Here is a 20162-nt window from a genome sequence, read left to right on the forward strand (position 1 = left end):
TGCTGGATTTGTGAAATCATAAACCCATGTGACTGATCCCAGCAGGATCAGGCAAAAATGAGGGTGGAAAAGCCCTTATTAAAACACAAATCTCTTTCCTAATAGCCAAAGGGAGTGAACAGAATGCTGGCCACGTTCGTTGCTTTTTGCATTAAAGCTCTTTTCCCAAGTTTGCTCAAGGGTAAAATTTCCTCCTTTACTTGGTGCACAGACAGGATGCTGAGTTATTCAGAACTTTTTATGTTATGTTACGATTTTAATATGCAGCATAATCTCTGCTGGTGAGACTAGAACCAAATGACAGACTCACCGCAGGAAGAAGTAATGGCCTCCTTCCTGTTTGCATAGCCCAGTTATCATTATGCTTTTGGGCTGCTGTTTTTTTATAGTACAGTCCTTCTTTGTCTGCCTACTCTCTCATTTCTACTGATAAGGAGGCTGGAGTGGCTGCCTCATCACAGGACTCTGGGAACTGGCTTTGGTTGCCAACTGTGACATTTGTATTTTCAAGGAGAGATTTAGTTTCTGTTTCCTATCCATTCATGCCTGCCCCCCCACCCCCACCCCTGGGCTCTCTAACTTGATTACTGGATTTAAGAAATTTAATTGCTTATGGGTTTATTAACACTTCAACCCCAGGGATATTTGTTGATCTTACCTGAATGAGAGTCCCTTTCTTTTTTTCTGGCAGGTTTGTGGCCACACTGAAACAGAATGCCTTGCAAGGGGTGCTTCCCAATGATACAGAAGACCTGAATGTGGAGCATTTACAGCTTCTCCTCCTCCTTTTCCACAACTTCTCAGAGAAAGGTCGTCGCTCCATATTGGCCCTTTGCATCCAGACCATCCTGGAGCTGACAGCTAGCTTGGATTCTCAGCTGCATTCGGTGCCGCTGCTCCTGGCACGCCTTCTCTTGGTCTTTGATTATCTGCTTCATCAGTATTCCAAAGTCCCCATGTACCTTTTTGAACAGGTATGGCCCCAAATGTTCATTCCGTACATTTCGTTTTTTCCAATAAGTTGTGATTGACCTAAATAAAATCTACCCTATTTATAATGAAAGGCAGGATGGTATCATGGGAACATTGTCAGGAGACACCTGGGTTCAAATCCTGCCTGTGATTCTTACTAGCAAGCTACCTAATGTTACTGAATCTCACTTTCCTTATCTGTAAAAAGAAGATAAGAGAGTTGTGAGGATCAGATTAGATTTTATAAATATTTTATACACACACTCATATCTTACTTTGCCGGTTTTAAAGCAGTGTTTCTCTTCCCTCAGCTTAACCTCATATTCCACCTTCCTCCCTGTGCCTTCTTAGCCAAGGAGCTTGCTTCATACTTTACTGAGAAGACTGAGGCCATCCATAATGAAATCTCTCCTCTCTCCTCTTCTTCTTTTTTTTTTTTTTGTGAGGCAGTTAGGGTTAAGTGACTTGCCCAGAGTCACACAGCTAGTGAGTGTTATGTGTCTGAGGCCAGATTTGAACTTGGGTCCTCCTGACTCCAGGGCCAGTCCTCTATCCACTGCGCCACCTAGCTGCCTCATCCCCTCTTCTTTATAACAGAACTTCTCCACATCATCACCTAGTCTCTTTTTGTTTTAGTCTGTGATGAAGATGTGGCCTTTCACTTTGTCCAGGACAGCCCCTTGGGCTCTGGATTCCATCCCTGTTCTCCTTTGGGAGCTCACATCTTCCATCATCCCTTTTCTCTCATCTTCAGCTTCTCCTTATCTTTCCTGGCATCTTCAAACATATCTGCAGCTCTTCCCTATCCTTAACTTTCATTTGGTATCCCAGCCACTCAAACTGTGAGCTTGTGTTCTCTTTTTGTTCTTTTACGAACCTGGAAGAAGTTACCTGTAGGCATTGCCTCTAGTTTCTTCCCTTTCACTCCCTTTTGAATCCTCAGCAGTGTCTCCCACCCTCATCACTAAGTGAGACTGCTCTTCCTGAAGTTATCTGGGATCTCTCAGTTGCCAAACCTGATGGTCGTTTCTCACTTATCATCTTTCTTGACCTCTCTGCAGCCTTTGACACCATGGATACTCTGTCCTTGTTCACATTTCATGACCCTCTTTTCTCTTGGCTTTCTTCATTCCTGCTTGACTGTTTCTGTTCAGTTTCCATTGCTGGCTCATTGTTTGTGAAGCTTGCTCCCCCAAATCCACTTATCCCTCCAGCTTCTGTCCTGGGCCTCTTTCCTCTTGCTCTACACTTGCTTAGCTCTCGGACACAGAGGATTCCCACATAAAGTTATCCAACTCTTTTCTTTTTAGAACTCAAGTCCCACACCACCAGCTGGGCATTATAATTTATGTCCCATCACCATCTCAAAGTCAGTATGTCTAAAGTGAAAGTTGTCTTCTTTTTTCCTAAATCTCCTGCCTACTTTCTGGTTTCTGTTGAGGGTAACATGATTCTCCCAGTCTCCCAGGTTGGCAATTTTGGAATTATCTTCAACTCTTCCTTTTCCCTTCACTCTCTATATGCAGCAAATAAGTGGCCAAGTGTTGTCAGTCCTTTCTCTACAGTGTATCTCCCATTTGTCCTCTCTTCTCCATTCACATAGCTTTCACTATCGTCTGGGTTCTTATCACCACTTGCCTGTACTATTGTATAGGCCTTCTAATTGGCCTCCCTGTTTTTAATTTTTCCCAATTCTTATCAGTCCTCCACATAACTGCCAAACTGGTCGACCTAAAGCATGGGTCTGACTTTTTCACTCCTGTGCTCAGTAATCTTGAGGGGCATCTGGCCCCAACAGGTCTTGCCAGACTTATTTCACGTTCTCCCTTCTACACATATTGTAGGCCAGCCAAACTGGCCTACCTGCTGCCTTCTAAACTTGACATTCCATTTCCTTTCTGAACCTTTTCACAGGCTCCCCTCCTTTCCTGGAGTATGTGCCCTCTGCATTTTTTGTCTTTTAGAATTCTTAACTTCTTTCCAGGCTCAGCCCAGGTGCCATCTCTTGGAGTGAGGAAACTTTGCTGATGTCCTGCTAGTTAGGGCTCTGTCCCTTCTCAAAATCATGTTATGTTGACTTTTATTTGTAAAGTAAATAGTGTTTACCATTTTATCCACATAATGGAGGTGAAGAATAACAAGGGACTGATCTGAGAGGTCCACATTGTAGCCTCTTGATGTCTTGAGAAGATGAGGAAGGCCACCATCACAGTATCATGATGGATGGCGGGCCTCACTCCTCCTGTCCCTGCTGACCTCAGGGGAGGACATGAATAAGAGTTGCTTTGAACGAGCAGACGTGGATGATTACTGTGTATGACTTTGGAGGGAACTTCCATATCAAGAGATCACAGATCCATTCGAATACATAATTGAAGGTCCTTAAAGGCAGAGGTTGTTTTTTATTTTTGTCTTTATAGCTCTTGCACCTGTCACAGTACCTTGAATGTAGTAGATGTTTAATAAATGCTTGTTAAATTGAATTGTTAAAAGCATTATATAGCTAATGCTAATGCTAATAATAATATGATAATAATAATAATAACAATGTCCGGAAAAAGAAATTCTATAACCATTGTAGAATCAAATAATAACAAAAATGAAAACTTACATTAATATAGTGCTTTCAAGTTTGCAAGGCACTTTTTGTTCATTATTTCATCTGAGTGTCTTAACCTCTTCAGATAGCTACTACAGCTGTTAGTTATTATCCTTGTTTTATAGCTGTGGAAGCTGGGATGGAGAAGTTAAGTGACTTGGCAGGGGTCACACAGCTAGTAACTCCCAGAGGGCAGATTTTGAGCCCAGTTCTTTCAGATTCTAGGTCCAGGACTATGTTATACTGATTCTTGAATTTAAGGAGGATTCTTTTTGTTTCCTACCTACTCATTCATGCTGCAAGTTAAGTAAGCTTCTGCAGGATGATTTAAGTTAGCAGTTCTTATCATATCTCCTTGTGAGGGCACTGCTGAGAGTTAATGAACTCCTGCAGCTGGACAATTCCTTGTGGTACTTTGCTCTTCATTCCCCAGATGTGGACCTGACCACCCTATAGGGACATTTGTTGTCATTGTAAAGAGAAACAATGGGTTATAGTGGTGAGATTGCTGTGTTTGTAGGTGAGATGTCCTGGTGTTTGGCACCCTAGTTGTGTGACCTAGGTGAGTCCTTTAGCATAGCTCTGCCTCTTTTTCCTCCTGGGTAGGGATAATGATACCTAGCCTACATATTGACAGGTCTGTTTTGCTGCTCATATATGATCCTGTATTAAAGTGCTTTGCTAATTTTAAAGCATTATGGAAAGCCTGACTATAACTGTTACTCTCTCTTTCTCATCTTTTTCATTGGGGTTCAGGTGATTATTATTATTTTATTTTTGACTTTTTTCAAGCCGTCAGTACCTTGGAAGGATTACAGCAGAATTGGTGATAATGTGTTTCTCCTTTAAACTGAATCCTCATATGTCTTGTACAGGTGCAGTATAACCTTCTTAGTCCTCCTTTTGGCTGGGTAACTGGATCTCAGGAAAGCGGCCGCAGGGCCCCTGCGCCCTTGTATCATGGCTTCAAAGAAGTGGAAGAAAACTGGACCAAGCATTGTTCATCAGGTCAGAAGAGAAGAACTTTATAAAGCCCCTCTGGCTTCTTCAGCACATCTCACTGACAAAAGTAGAGAAGGAAGGAAGGAAAGAAACAAACCAACAAACAAGTGTTTATGAAGAGAGAAGGGTGGAATCAAAATAACTAAAAGAAATGTTGGTGATTTGGGTAATTGTCCTCCATTGAGGAAGACCAGCATCTCTCTAAGAAAGAGTGAGTTGATCCCATTAGACAAGATTTCCAGGTTTACCAAGCCCACGGCTCCCTACTGGGGAATCCAATGGTGTGCGCAGAGTTACGGCTGCCTCCCTAAGCTTCCATTTCCTGGAGAGGCTCCAGGGCCGAGGCAGTGCTTGTGCAGGCTCTTACTTGACCCCAGTGTAGACGTATAGAGACGTGGGGATGCCTGACTGCTAGAATTTCACTTCTTTGTTCTAATTTTGGATATGGTTCAGAATTTCTTTCTGAGTCTTGTATTGGAACTGTGAAGTTCCCACTTGTCCACAAGGCCTTTGATATTCCTAAGTGAGGATTTAGCAAACATTTATTAAACACCTCTATAGGGAGAGAGAATGCTGTGCTAGGCACTGGGCAAGATACACGGCTGAGATAAGACATAATTTCTATCCTTTCGGAGCTTCTTGTGTTTTATGGAGCTGGACACATAAACATATAAATATAAGCCATTACATGATAAATGCATTAGAGCAGTACAGAACAAAATGCTGTGTCAGGTGTCCAGTGTGTCCTTGCTATCTGTAGGTGTTGTCCTGGGGCTTTCAGAGAGGTGAGAGAGTTCATAGAAACATGAGCTTCAAGTCCACATTCCCAGAGTCTTTAGTTTGTTTACTCAGATTGCATCCTCTTACGTTGATCTTTTTGAGAGTTGTTGAACTCTTTTAGGTCAGTGAGGTGGTGGTTCTATTTAATATCAATGAGGGCACTCATTGTGCCCTTGGAAGTAACTGTGGGTTACTTCCAAGTTGCTGATTTTCATATGGCACCTTTGAGTCAGAGGAGAATGCACCTCTCCTTCTCTAATCATATGTTGAACACATGTTATCTTCCAGATGCTGCTCCACAGCCCAGATTTTATTGTGTCCTGTCACCAGAAGCCTCAGAAGATGACTTAAATCGCCTTGATAATATGGTATCAGGAACCCTAAGCCTTTATTTTATATCATGTGAGAGGGGGCCTTTGCACTCTTCCCCCTGACAGACTTATCAGATGGAAAGAGAATGACTGGCTGAGGGCTTTGCAGCGGGGATGCAGGCTTTGCACCAGAGGGACCACTTCTAGTCTTATGAGACCGCTTTTAGCTTGGAGACAGGTTCTGCCTGGCGACTATGAAAGGAGGCTTTTGGGTACTGTTGAGATTGTTCATGTTAACGGGCATGGTGAACTCCAGTGACTTCTGAGTGGTACTTGGGAGTGACAGCCAATGAATCTGATGGCCGTTATTGGTGGGACATTTTGTCAGCACTGAGGGGCGATGTGGCAAGATTTAGGAAAGGATGTTGGCAGAGGCGTGAGGAAGTCATGTTGTCCTTGTGTTCTGGCATTAGATCTGTGAGGTCCTCTTCTCCGGAGCAGTGAAATATGATGAACTGTATGGCGCCCTGACTTCTTTGCTAGCTGCCGGCTCTCAGTTTGACACCACCAGGAGGAAGGAGAATAAGAATGTGACGGCACTGGTAAGAACTCCAGAGCATCGGGCTGCTCTGTTCTGAGGGAGGGCTGGGGCAGGACTGCGTTACTGGAGGCCAGTGTTCCAAACAGAACCCTTCCTACTAAGGTCTGGGGTTTCACTAGTTAAGTTGAATATCAGTTGTTGAGTAAGTCTAATTCTTAATTTCATGTCAGAAACAAGCATCTGAATTATTTTTTATGTTTGGATAGATTGTATTGATGTGCTTTTATTAGTGTTTTAGTGAAATGAGCATTTGGGAATAAACAGCGGCCTAGGCACTGTGGGCTGACACCTGGTGGTGGCGGCGCCTCGGCACCTCAGTGGTCCTATGCTCACTGACCTTGTAGAGGGCCGCCTAGCCTCCCCATCCATGTCATGCTGGTGAAAGAGGGTTGTCCTGCACCGGAGGCTGACAGGCACTGTCAGCCTGACTGTCCAGCCTGAGTGCTGCTTTTCCAGCTTTCTACAGACATAAATGGTTTGGGTCTATCTTCACACAGAAGTGTTGGCTTCGTTGTGTTATGGGCAGGATTTGCAGGTGTAAAATGCATTTCCTGCTCTTTTATTGGGTGTATTGTACCAGGGATTTTCCCTTATAGCAGAGATGTCATACACAGACCTCATCACTCCTGGTGTGGCCTGAACAAGATAAAATATAGGTGGGAAATATTTAACCAAATAAATGAAAATACAGTAGAACATTTACGATGTTAATATGTGGTTTTCTAAGTCAGTATGTGGCCACAGGGGTCCTTAGGTAAGTTTAGTGGCCCCTGTTTCTATTTGAGCTTGATACCACTGGCCTAAAGCTTCCAGGTTGGAAGTCTCACAGCTGAGAGGAAGTAAAACTCCAGTTGGATCTAGGGACTTGATGCAGTGACAGTTTTGATTCTTGTATTAGGATAGTACTTTTACGTAGATATTGGAAGTGAATTAGGCCAAGTGCCACCTCTCTGACTCATTACTCTTGCGTCCTTCAGGAGGCATGTGCCCTCCAATATTATTTCTTGATACTCTGGAGGATCCTGGGGATTTTGCCACCATCAAAGAAATATATGAACCAGTTGGCTATGAACACGCCTGAGATGAGTGAGTGTGACATCCTGCATACTTTGCGCTGGTCTTCGCGCCTCCGGATTGGCTCTTATGTCAGTTGGATAAAGGTATGGTAGTGTCACGTGTAGTGTAGCATTGAGGGCTGTTGCTTTGAGCTGAGCAGCTCTGTAGGCAATTAAGGAGGAAGATGGCTACAGGCCCAGCCTAGATCATGAGCTCAAGAATGTTCTGAAATCAGATTCTTTCGCTGCCCCCCAAACAGGACCACCTTGTCCAGCAGGGCATGAAAACTGACCATGCTAGTTCTGTCATCGAGCTGGCCTCCAGCAAGTGCAGCTCTGTGAAATATGATGTGGAAATAGCAGAGGAGTACTTTGCTCGACAGGTAGGCTACTCTTTGTCTGAAGTGGTGTTGATATAGCCAGTGGGGCCTTCTTCTTAGGGCTCCTGACTAATGATGTCTGGTATTTTTAAGATCTCATCATTCTGTGGCATCGACTGTACCACCATCTTGCAGTTACATGAGATTCCCAGCCTGCAATCCATCTATACCCTTGATGCAGCCATTTCCAAGGTCCAGGTCTCTCTGGATGAGCATTTTTCCAAGTTGGCGGCTGAGACTGATCCTCATAAGTCATCAGAAATAACTAAGAACCTGCTGCCTGCTACATTACAACTGATTGATACCTACGCATCATTCACTAGGTGTAGTATATTGCTTAGAGAAATGGGGGGTAAGGACATTTTTCCTAGGGAATTCCAGGTTCTCCTAGAAGGTGCAGGTTCATTTTCTTGAACTTTATAGTTCTGATGCTGTGTACAGTACACCTGTTCACTCTTTGCAGCCCTGATGACTAAAGTTCATTTGGGGGGGGCGGGGGCTCCTTTTTCATCACTTTTAGGGATTTTTTTTTCCTTTGGTGCAGCATTTACTTCTTGTTCTCCATGGGGAGGCTACACATGCTTTGATTTTTAGTAATAGCTGAGGAATACTCTTTGAATGTGAGGAGGAGGTTCTGTTTCTGGGTAGAATCTAGATATTTCTTTTGGTTTAGTTACTGGTGGGAGTGGAGGTGGGGTACAGAGACAACAGGAGCAGTTTTTCCAAATACATTAAATTTATTCAGTAATTGGGAGAGTTCTTCTCACCGTCCAAATTTTGACCAATTTCAGCAGCCATTTATTAAACATTATTACATGCAAAGCAAGTGCTAGGAGCTGGGCATTCAAAGGTAAAAGATTGGCTTTAGTCCCAGCCCTCAGGGAACTTAGAATCAAATGATGAGGAAAGGCAGGCTTATACATTGCAGGTATAATGCAAGGCAGAATGGGAAGGATAAGGGCAGTGGAGAGAGCTAGACCAGTAGTTCTTAGTTTGTTTTAATATGAAGACCCCTTTTTTTAAAAAAATATTTTTTTTAATGAACAAAATCCATCTCTCCCTCCTATCTCTCTCTCATTGAAAGACAACAGAATCTTATAACAAATTTTTACAATGGCTGTGTCCAAAAAATTTATGAAGATCCTTTTTTACTGTCCAAATATTTCCCCACATGATAGTAGTTGTACGGTTAGTATCTGTTGATTGAGAAAACACATAATGACTAAATGCCAGTGCTTGGTGCTCACGTATATCCCCCTTGATTGTGACTCTGTGGCCCTCCCTGGGTCTGAGAGGCACAGGTTAGGAACCCTGGTCTAGAACAAGTGCCATTAGAAATTGGAGGAGGGGAGATAGCACTTTCTTCTGGGAAGTAGGGAAATCTTGATATAGGAGGTATCACATGAGCTAAACTTTGAAAGGAAAGACTACCAAGCAACCTGAAAAGGAGGCTTTCAAAGATCTGAGAGATTATTTTGAAAGATCTAGAATTCAGTTCCCTTTGCAGATTTTCTGTGCTAAAAGAACCATTAACAGTAATAAAAATGACTACATGTGGGTATCCTATAGTCGAAATGTTTAAGTTATTGAAACAAATGAAAATAATATTTAAAAATTTTAAAAGGTCTTATGATTAAGGAGTTTATGGGGCTTTAGGCTGCTTATCTCAGCATTGCTAGTGGAGCAGTGGACAAAATATGGCCCTTGGGTTGTTTCAAGTCCTCCAGACTGTTGGATCTTTCTCCATTGGAAGAATCAGCAGTGTTTTGCCTGCTGTTAGTAGTAGTGATTGTGGAAGGACAGACCATGTATAACAATTTTATTTCATTTCAGTAGCATCAGATTGCCATCAGAATTTTGGAGTAAGAGTCTTGTTAGTCTACTCTGCTGCGCTCTTATTCCTTATCCTTGTGCCTGAGATACCTAGAGATTTAGTGGCTTCCTGGTATCTTAAAGAGTTCCTTGGCTAAGATGAGAATAGACTCCCAGTCAATATATTTTTTGTCTTGATTCCATTTCCCCACATTCTTCCCACAGGTCTTATTTGCTGCAAAGCCTCTCTGAAGAGGGTTCCACTGAGAATAAGCCTTCTGAAGAGAAACTGGGAGGTTATTCTGCTGTCTTGGCGATAGGCTCGAGCCGGTGCAAGTCCAATACCTTGGGTAAGGGGCGGCAGCCAGCTGAAGGGTTGGGTTTCTGAAGAGGAGACTTAGGGCAGAGGAGCCTTTCAATTCTTGGTGCCCACACCTGTGTAGGCCATTATCTTCTGTGTGGCCATGGGCAGCGGCCTCCTGATTGTTCTCTTTGCTTCTCATTTCTCCCCATCTAATCCATCCTTCATACTGCTGCCAGTATACAACTTTGGTTAGGTGAACTCCCTGCCCAGATGCTGTCAGTGGCACTGCAGTGGCTGCCTAATAAAATAGAAACTGCTGAACTGTGATGAACTCAGGAGACATTCAGAACTTTGCAGTCTCTCTTCAGCCTACCCTTTCATTTTTATTTATTTCATGCTATACCCCTTAATTTACTTTGTATTCCAACCCAGTTACTCCTTGGTCTTGTGTCCTGTGGCCCATTCCAGTTCTCCCCTCTCCCTTTTCCTCTGCCCAAGTCTCTGTCTATTGGCATACTTTACTTCTCTTTCAAAGTCCAGGTGAGATACCATCTTCTCTGGTCTGTCATTGTTTCTCCATGACAAATATGATCTTCTCCATTTCTACTTACTGATATTTTTCTCCTCCTTTAAACTAGAAGGACCAGAATTTAAGAATACCAAAAAGAACCAAGCAAATTTTTGTGTCATTTGATGTGCCTGATCCTTTTAATCCAGATTAGATGATTCTGTCTCTGTAAAGCCTTCTTTGATTCCCTCAAATAATTTTTCTCCAAATTCTTAGGGTGGGTTATGCAGTTATTTATTTTATTCCTTAAATTATAGTTGTTAAGGCCAGTCAATAATAAACATATTAAGTGCCTACTATATGCCAGACACTGTGCTGTTGGGGTGCAGAGGAAGACAAAAGACAGTCCCTGCTCTCAAGGAGCTCAGTGTCTAATGGGGAGGGCCCATGCAAACAACTATGTATAGACAAGTTGTGTACAGGATGAGGGAAGGCACTAGAATTAAGATGGGTTGGGAAAGGCTTTCTGTACAAGGTGGGATTCTTGTTGTCACTTAAAGGAAGCCAGGTGGCAGAGATGAGAGAGAGTCCCCCTGTAATGGGGACAGCCAGGGAAAATGCCCAGAGTTTGGAAGTGGAGTGTCTTGTTTGTGGAATAACAGGATGTCACGGGATCGAGGGTGTAAGAAGTCTATAAAAGTGTGTGGAAGGGGAAAGTTAGGAAATACTTTGAACACCAGGCAGAAGATTTTATGTTTGAACTTGGAGGTGACACGGTGTTCCTAGAGTTTATTAAGTGGTGCAAGCTCTCATCACCTCATTTCTGCTGGGGATTCTGCTTGCCTCAAGTCTCTCCCCACTGCAGTCTTTCTTCCATTCAGCTGTTAAAGTCATCTTCCTAAATTGCAGGTGTAACCATGTCACCCATCCTACTCAATAAACTCTAGTGGCTACCTTGGTTTCCTTATCTGTAAAATGAGGATAATAGCGGCACCCACCTGCCAGGTTTGTTGTGAGGACAAAATGAGAGAATATTTGTAAAGGTGTCCGCCACATAACAGGTGCTATATAAATGCTAGCTGTGGTATTGTTGTTACCGTCATCATCATCATTACTATTTGGTCTATACCTATGGTTTCATTGATGTGAAGGATTCTCAGTAAAGGAACTCCCTCTGCCAAAGGGAAACAGGCGGTACCCCCTGTCCTTTTTTTTTTTTAAACAACTTGGGTAGATAGTCTAAATGTGTCTGGAGTTCTGAGAGAGTCTGTGACTTTTCAAGGCTCCCATAGCCAGTAGATTTCAGGGAGGGAAGTTGAACCCAGGTCTTCCTGATTCTGAGACTCATTTGCTAGCCATTATTCCAAAATGCCTCTTATTTATTTGGCAGCTTGGTGGTAGCGGTATTTGCTATAGTTTCAGTCAGATAGAAAGAGAGATTTTCACTTTTTGTCTTGTACCTCTTTATTTTCTTTCAGATATTATGGTAATACTATTGAAAAGCTTTTTCCTCTGCATTTGGGCTGAAATTTTAAAACAATAGGGCCATTGAATTTTCCCTTCTCTCTTGTGATGGTTTCTGTTCCTTTCTCTTGCCTGCAGGTTCTACACTTGTTCAGAACTTACCATCATCTGTGCAGGCCCTATGTGAGTCATGGAACAATATTCACACAAATGAGTTTCCCAATATTGGATCCTGGGTAAGCAAGTTTATAGTGCTTCTTGGAACAGCAGTTATATGAATGCTGCCTGCAGTGTCTATGTTCTTTTCCCTTTTTTTGGCCACCACATGGATTCCAAGAAGATCCTTACACATAGTAGTCATATGTGATGCCAGAATCCATGTATTGTAGTGCCCAAGGGGTGATGCCTCTGTTCTGAAAGCTCACATGTGCTTTGGAGCAGATAGAAGGCGAGTCAGGAATCAGGCTTGCTCTGTGTTACACTATGGGGCAGTTTCTGACTCTAAGTTTTCTCAACCCTATCAGAAAAAAAAAGATGGTAAAGTCTGTTACCCAGTATTCTGTTGACTAGCAGTTTATAAGTTATGTCCACATCTGGAAGACAACTTGGTCTTTCATTGACCAAGAGTTCTAGACTTGGCTTTGCCACCAGCTGTTTGACCTTGAGCAAGTTACTTAGCTCTGTGCTTTAGTTTCCTCATTTGTAAATTGGACTAGATTTCTTAGGCTCATTTTAGCTTTCATATCCCATGGTTCTGTGATTCTAAGGATAATTATGTTCATTTTGATGATCTTGACACATTTCAAGATCCTGGAGCTCCTTCTGAATCACGTAAGAAGGATTAAGTTCTTTGAGAAAAGTTGATCACTCATATACATTATATGTGGTAACTGTCATCCTGAGGCAATAACCTCCATTCCCTGACCATAGTGGATAGCAGAATTGAATCCTGAATAAGAGTGCTCTTGTTAATATCTCCCCCACAAGTGGTCATCCTTGTGAGATGGCTCCATCATCTGGTCTTGCTGTGACACAGATTCCTTGACTGAATGCTTTTCAAAACACATGAATGTGTTCATCTTTGGTTTTGACCACCTTCCATTGAGGTGGGCAGGGCAGGAATTAGTCACCTAGAAATTGGTTGGTTGCTTATCATGTTTTCAGTGTCTTATTTTAAGTGTATAGCTATTTCTTCATTCTCACATCGCTAAAATACAGTCATTAGTCTGTAAGCCCTGATGGCTTCTTCTGTTGTCATCTTTCTTCAATGAGAAAATTTGATCATGTGTAGACTATGTGGTCCTTATGCCTTATATGATATTTGTGTTCTGCTTCCTTATAGCGTAATGCTTTTGCCAATGACACAATTCCAGCAGAGAGTTACATCAGTGCTGTGCAGGCCGCCCACCTGGGGACCCTCTGTAGTCAGAGTCTGCCCTTGGCTGCTTCCTTGAAACACACACTTCTTTCTCTGGTCAGGCTGACTGGTGATCTTATTGTGTGAGTACTTTATATAATTAAATTCAAAGTCTTCTGTGCTTTTTGCCCTAGCTCTTTAGCTGAGAAAACTATCTATATCTAGAGAAAATATGTGAGGGAAGGGATTGGGTGTTGGTATTAATAGACCTTTCTCGTGTTCTTGTCTAGTAGAAGAAACCTGTACATTTGGCCCTTGGAATGAAATCTGTTCACTTTGAGTCATCTTTCTGGTTTTAAATTATACAGAAGTGAGAGTATAGAGGGAAGGCTTAAAGTCCCAAGGACGAGGTTTTAAGATTCAGATCTGTCACTGAACTAGTTAAGACCCTTTGGATAAATAACTTGACATTTCTGTGCCTTGGTTTTCTCCTTTCTTAGAATGGGGCAATAATACTTGCACTGCCGACCTCAAGGAGGAATTTGAGGAAGGTGATTTGTAAGCTGTGAGGGCTCCATCAGTGTGAGCTCTGAGGATGCTAGGGTAAAGGCAGCTCCCACCTCTTTTCCTACATGTGACCTCTGGAAGGAGGTACAATATTTAAATAGCAACATCACATAGATGTGGGGAACAGTAACATGGTGGGCAGCTGTAATTTGAAAGATTGTTCATAAATACCAGGAGGGGCTCCAGTGTTCCATTGTAGTGGAGGAGACTGACATAGGGACTGTTTGGTGTTTTTGTGAACAATCCACATAAAATTAGGGCCATATTCCCTGGAGAAGAAATGTCAGCCAAAATGCTGAGGTTATATTTTTGTCCAAAGTCTGCGTTTTTGGAGGCAGATCAGTTACTTTGTTGGTTTTGAGATATCTTTTCCCTTGGTTTACATCTGTCATACAGAATATTCATCTTTTCAGTAAAGATCAGTAAGTGTTTCCATTTAGAAATGCTCGAGTTGTGCTGTTCCTAGCAGGGTCTCAGAAGAAACTGACCTGGTTCCTTTTTCTTCCCTGAAGTTGGTCCGATGAGTTAAACCCTCCCCAGGTGATTGGCACACTGCTGCCCCTTCTCTTGGAGATGAGCACTGAGAGCGTGGCTGAGATGAGCAGCAACTCCCTAGAAAGGATCCTGGGCCCAGCTGAGTCAGATGAGTTTTTGGCTCGAGTCTACGAAAAGCTCATCACGGGGTGTTACAACATTTTGGCCAATCATGCAGACCCTAATAGGTGAGTCTGATTTAGTACTGTTAGCTTCTGCCAGCTCCTTTGTCATTGACGTTAGGCAAGGTAATGGGATTCTTGCAGATGGACACAGCAATTTTTTTCCTGATTCTTGGACCCTTGCTCTATCTTCAGCCAAAATGCTGGATGACAGAAAAGGGTAGGGCCAGCATTTGAATCCTGCCAGGATTTGTGATAGATTCCTGTGTCATATTATACCTTTCCAGAAAACTGTATAGTGTGTTTTTGTCCACTTATGACAGGTCTTATAAATGTTCCAATAGGGAAATGAGTACCTGAGCCTCGTACCCATCATCTCAATAGTGAGGGGACCAGGTTTGTTCACCACAATCTTTATTTTTTTCTTGGGCATTCTGCCTTCTTCCTCTTGAGGAACTCAAAATTATTAGCTAGGCAAATGTGGTGATTTGTCTCCTGTCACTCAAATGTATCCAAGCCAGAGACAGGATTAGAACTCATAGCTTCTATTACTTGTATCACTGAATCATGTCTTGGCAAACAATTGAAATTTAGTGATTCTATTCATTAACTCAGGGGGCATAGAGGATAGGAAAGTCAGATCACAGAACCATTATTTAGAAATGGTTTGTAACTTTAGTGTCTTTGTTGATTCTTGGACACTGCTCTCACTGTATTTGACATTTTCATATTTCATTCCTGTGTGGGCATTATGAATTCTTAAAAAGTCATTAGAATGCACCTGACTGTTCACAGTCATTTTCTCCTTTTTGATCCTCAGTGGACTAGATGAGTCCATCTTGGAAGAGTGTCTCCAGCATCTGGAGAAACAGTTGGAAAGTAGCCAGGCTCGCAAGGCCATGGAGGAGTTTTTCTCAGAGAGGTGAGACCTTTTGGCATCCTTCCTGGGGTGTTGCCTTCTGGGAGGTCTGATTAGCGGCCTGTGTGCTTGGGGAGCAAGGCTACTTTTATCTCCTGCTCTCTAAGGGAGAGAGGGAGGGAGGGAGGGCTTCATGGCCTGAACCAGTCATGCTCCAAAGATGAATGGTTCCACTGGAAAGACAAGTGATGGTGAGGAAATGGAAATGGATGCCTTTTGTGGGGCTTAATGCGATTCTTCTGTTTTTCTCTCCCTTCTGTCTCCCAGTGGAGAACTTGTCCAGATCATGATGGCCACAGCCAATGAAAACCTCTCTGCTAAATTCTGTAACCGAGTTCTGAAATTCTTCACCAAACTCTTCCAGCTGAGTGAGTGACAGCTTTTAATAATCTCCTTATGGGAACTTTGATGTCTGGCTAATACTGGGCCACCTTCTGCCAGAGTGTCACAGCAGCATGAAAATGTGAACAAGTGGGGAGAATCTTTCCAGGAGAATTTTTGGAGGGAGACAGAACACTCAATTAAAATGGCCTCCCCTTTCCCTCCCCCACATTTCCTCCCTCTCGCCTTTCTTCTTACCCTTTTCTGGCCCCTGTTGTGTTGACCGCAGCCCTTTGCTCTTTCCTCAGCCGAGAAGAGCCCTAACCCCAGCCTGCTACATCTCTGTGGCTCTCTCGCCCAGCTGGCTTGTGTGGAGCCTGTGCGGCTCCAGGCTTGGCTTACCCGCATGACCACATCACCCCCCAAGGAGTCCGACCAGCTGGAGGTGGTGCAAGAGAACCGGCAGCTGCTGCAGCTACTGACCACATACATCGTTCGGGAGAACAGGTAGAACGTCTTGACCTGATGTGCTTCAGTGCCCCTAGAAAACTCCAGGAGGATGTGCATGGCACTGAGCCTCTCTGTTCCCCCCTCTGCTGTCAGTCCCATCCTTTGAGATATCTTCCCATTCCCTCCTCTTGTCCTCTCTCCCCAACCATGAGCCCCAGCACAGCTCCTCAACTTCATCCCGGGTACAGCTCCCAGAGAAGGCTGCTCTAATAAGGGCTATGTGCATGACTGTGCTGTGATTTTGTCTAGCCAGGGTGATAGAGCATGAGTTTTTTAAAACTGAGGGTGACTGATGGGCAGACTGAGCTCCTGTTACATGCTCAAATCATGCCCACGGCCTGGGTTCTGTTTGCCTCCAGTGTGTCCTGCGCCTCAACCAGCTGACGGCCTGATTTCCCGTTGGCATCTCATTGCTTCACTGTTTTCTGTGCCCCGTAGCCAAGTTGGGGAAGGCGTTTGCACTGTGCTGCTGAGCACCCTGATCCCTATGGCGACAGAAATGCTGGCCAATGGGGACGGCGCTGGCTTTCCTGAGCTCATGGTTGTGATGGCGACACTGGCCAGTGCGGGCCAAGGTGCCGGCCACCTCCAGCTTCATGGTGCTGCTGTGGACTGGTTGAGCAGATGGTAAGTGGAAAAGAAATGGAGCAAGTGAGCAGTGAGCCCTGGAGCTGGGCCTTGGTGAAGGTGAAGCCATGCTGCTGCTTCCCCTCGTTCGGAACTCATTCAGCTTGAGCAGACTCAACCAGGCGCCCGTTGTGCTGGGGGGAGAAGAGTCTGGGTGGGCTGGGCTCCTTCTCTTCATGAAGCTTACAAACACTGAGACGTAGAGCCATCAGATGCAATACTAAATGTCTTTAGAGAATTTCAGAACAGAGTTCTCAGAGAGGGGCGGCTGAGGGATTGATGGATCATTGGCATATCAGGGAACGTTTAGCTGAGAAAGTTTGAGTTGGGCTTTAAAAGACACATAGGGGTTAAACATACAAAGTATATCTTCCAGGTGCAAGAAAGTGTGCAAGTAAATCATGGAGACAAAAGAACAAAGATGTGTGTTTGGGGGTGGAGCCAGGACTGAGGAGAGTTCAGTTTCACTAGAACAGAAAATGTGTGTGTGCTTGTGTGTGTGCGCAATGTGTGTTGTGTATGCACGCGTGCATGTGTGTTGGTGGGACAAGTAGGGCAGCACCAGATTGTATAGGGCTTGGAATGTTGGGTAAAGGAGTTTTATTTTTGTTACGTAGGCAAAAGGAGGTAAAACACTGAAGATATTTGATCTATTGAGCGATATGATACAGTCTGTTAGGAAAGTTAGTCTGCCAGTGGTTGAGGGAAGTATTGAATGTATTGTATAGAGTGCTGGGGGGATTCCTGAGGGGAGGTTGTTGTCCAGGTTAGTAGTAAAATGAGCTTATACTAGGTTTGTTGCAGAGGGGTTAAAGAGCAAAGGGGGATAGATGTGAGAGAATGGGTTTGAGTAAGGAAGAAAATGTAACATGCTGTGGCATTTTCTGTATGATGATTCAGTGTCATTGATTTATTACATTAAAGTAGTCCTGAGCATGGTACACAATCCTCACAGCTTTCTTAGACTGCATATTATCATTATTTTGCTGATGAGAAGACTGAGGTATGGGACAAATTGATGGGAAGGGTGAGTGATAAAGGCCCATGTGGTTTAACTCTCAACCTGTCGTTCACTCTGTTAGTCCATTCCGTTCAGTCTTTTTCTATAAGCATTAATTTGGATTTCTACATTTACCAACTGGGCTGGGAATTGAAGACCTGGTGGAGTCAGGAAGATGTTTCCTCTCCCTGGACACCTCAGTGTTTCTGTATTTCCTTTCCTCAACAGTAAGAAATACTTGTCTCAGAAGAATGTAGTTGAAAAAATGAATGCTAATGTAATGCATGGGAAGGTAAGAAAATTGGGGAGCAATTATTAGATTGGGAGGGTGACAATTAAAACAATTGGGGAGGACCTGTTTAACCTGGGAGGGTGTTGATTGATTCTTGTCTTCAGTTCGCCAGGAAGTCATTGCTTCTCAGCCCTGGTCTCTGTCCCTGGTGTCCTATGGGAAGATGTGTGTAATTGTCAACTGCATGCCTTTAGGCCTTTTCAAGGTGTCAGGAAGTGATAGGAGGCTGCAAATATTCTGAAAAACAGGCTTTCAGTAGAGCCCTTGCTGATATATCAGTGGCTGCTGTTTAAAAAAATATGTTGTCATGGTACAGAAAACTGTCTTTCCTGCTTCCATCAGGCACCCCCCTAATCAATGCACACTCTGAGTGCATGGTGACCTTCTGGATTTCCAAATGTTTCTCCACCAAGCCTCCCAGGGGGCTTTAGGCACACAAGTCACTCTGCTAGGATCTATAATTCCTGCATCCAGGTGACATTTCATTCCCTGTGGAATGGAAGAACCCTGGGTGGTTGGCTGAGAGCACGTGGTGGCCCCTTCTGCTTGCCGTGGGAGCCCTCTTAGGTGCCAGTTCTCCTCTTGGCAGTCTGTCCTTTTAGCATGGAAAGGTCACAGAGGATAGAATAAAGTAACTTGGGTTTCTGAGGGTTAGAGGTCAGGCTGTTGTATTTGAAAAAGAGGTATGAGGAATTTGCTACTAAACTCACTCATGATCTCTCCAACTGCTCCCTATTTCTCCCGACGTAGTGGTCTGAGCCTTTATTATGTTTAATTACAGCCACTAGGTGGTGCCGCGGCCAGAGGGCAGCACTTGGAGTCAAGAAGACTCAATTCAGATCCTGCCTAATGTAGTCACTTGTTTATTTGCTATGTGACCCTGAGCAAGTCACTTCATCTCTCTCATCCTCAGTTTCCTCATCTGTAAAATGGGGATAATACTAGCGCCTACTTCACAGGGTTGTTGTGAGGATCAAATTCAGATGTATCCTGTAAAGAGCTTTGCAAACCTTAGAGCACTACCTAAATGCTAGCTGCTGTTATTATTGTTAATTATTCTTAAGTGAGTATTGCTATCAGTGGAGGATAAAGGACTAATTGAAAGTTCCTAAAGTCCCAAGAGGAGGGTTGGGGAACAAAAGTGAGAGAGAATGAAGGAAAAAGAGACAAAACTAATCAAGAAACAACAACTTAGGAGGCGTAAAAAAGGTCCCATACTCATTGTACAAAGGTGTGCAAACTGACAAGGGAAAACATACAAAGAGCCATGTAAATGTAGATGATGTAAATGAAAAAAGGAACTTTTTTCATTGGGAAAAGTGCATAGTACTTGATTTTACATAACAGGAAATAGTTGAGAAGTGTAATTTCTGAGGAATCATGGTCTTCTTTTATAGCATGTGACTATTCTGGAATGTACCTGCCATATTGTATCTTACCTGGCTGATGTCACCAATGCCCTGAGCCAGGGCAGCGGTCAGGGCCCGAGTCATCTCTCAGTGGATGGAGAGGAGCGGGCCATCGAGGTCGACTCAGACTGGGTAGAGGAGCTGGCGGTAGAAGAAGAAGACTCTCAGGCCGAGGACTCAGTAAGTCTCCTCTAAGGCAGCCCACTTTACGTTTGAGGGTCATTTGTTGAAAGGACAGCTCCCATTTAGGTTTTTAATCTATGCTGATAGAGCCCAGCCTTAAAAATGTTGTCTTCTCCAGGCTCAGCAGCTGCTGGGACCTCAGGCAAAGCTGTTTCCCATAACTGCTCACACTCAAAAACTCTTGATTTTCAGCAGATTTTGGAAGAGTGAGTTATGAAAACCTATCCTTCTGGAAGGAGGTGTTGTTCAATTGGGAGATACCATTTTATGTATCAAGTGAACTTTAATAGAATTTGGGGCAGAGGTTGTGTGAAACCTTTGTATAGGAAATACAAGTTTAATTGTTATCTTGACCACAAAACAAATGAGGCCTCTACTGATACTTGCAGTAAGTTTTGTTTTCAGTCTTCAACTCTTGCTGCGTTGGGTTTCACTGACCATTTACAGTCTGACCAGAAGATTTCCGGATGGATGGAGGAGTGGGGGGAGAGAGAGAGAGAGAGAGAGAGAGAGAGAGAGAGAGAGAGAGAGAG

At 43.6% G+C, this 20162-nt stretch overlaps 1 protein-coding gene across 5 annotated transcripts in view; it reads left to right on the forward strand.

Moving 5' to 3' along the window:
* Positions 1 to 20162, forward strand: part of LOC114028481 (E3 ubiquitin-protein ligase UBR4) — a 147511-nt gene that overhangs the window by 28597 nt on the left and 98752 nt on the right. For all 5 annotated transcript variants that reach the window (XM_027842733.1, XM_027842730.1, XM_027842731.1 and 2 more), the window contains exons 20-36: positions 692 to 974; positions 4447 to 4579; positions 5642 to 5721; positions 6138 to 6266; positions 7243 to 7425; positions 7581 to 7703; positions 7794 to 8023; positions 9738 to 9862; positions 11927 to 12024; positions 13131 to 13288; positions 14225 to 14434; positions 15189 to 15290; positions 15555 to 15655; positions 15917 to 16115; positions 16557 to 16745; positions 17974 to 18037; positions 19435 to 19626. In XM_027842733.1, coding sequence (XP_027698534.1) covers positions 692 to 974; positions 4447 to 4579; positions 5642 to 5721; positions 6138 to 6266; positions 7243 to 7425; positions 7581 to 7703; positions 7794 to 8023; positions 9738 to 9862; positions 11927 to 12024; positions 13131 to 13288; positions 14225 to 14434; positions 15189 to 15290; positions 15555 to 15655; positions 15917 to 16115; positions 16557 to 16745; positions 17974 to 18037; positions 19435 to 19626 — 2599 coding nt within the window. The remainder of the gene's footprint in view (positions 1 to 691; positions 975 to 4446; positions 4580 to 5641; positions 5722 to 6137; positions 6267 to 7242; positions 7426 to 7580; positions 7704 to 7793; positions 8024 to 9737; positions 9863 to 11926; positions 12025 to 13130; positions 13289 to 14224; positions 14435 to 15188; positions 15291 to 15554; positions 15656 to 15916; positions 16116 to 16556; positions 16746 to 17973; positions 18038 to 19434; positions 19627 to 20162) is intronic.

Source organism: Vombatus ursinus, unplaced genomic scaffold, assembly GCF_900497805.2.
Source record: "Vombatus ursinus unplaced genomic scaffold, bare-nosed wombat genome assembly UNPS02014884.1, whole genome shotgun sequence".
Lineage (NCBI taxonomy): Eukaryota > Metazoa > Chordata > Mammalia > Diprotodontia > Vombatidae > Vombatus > Vombatus ursinus.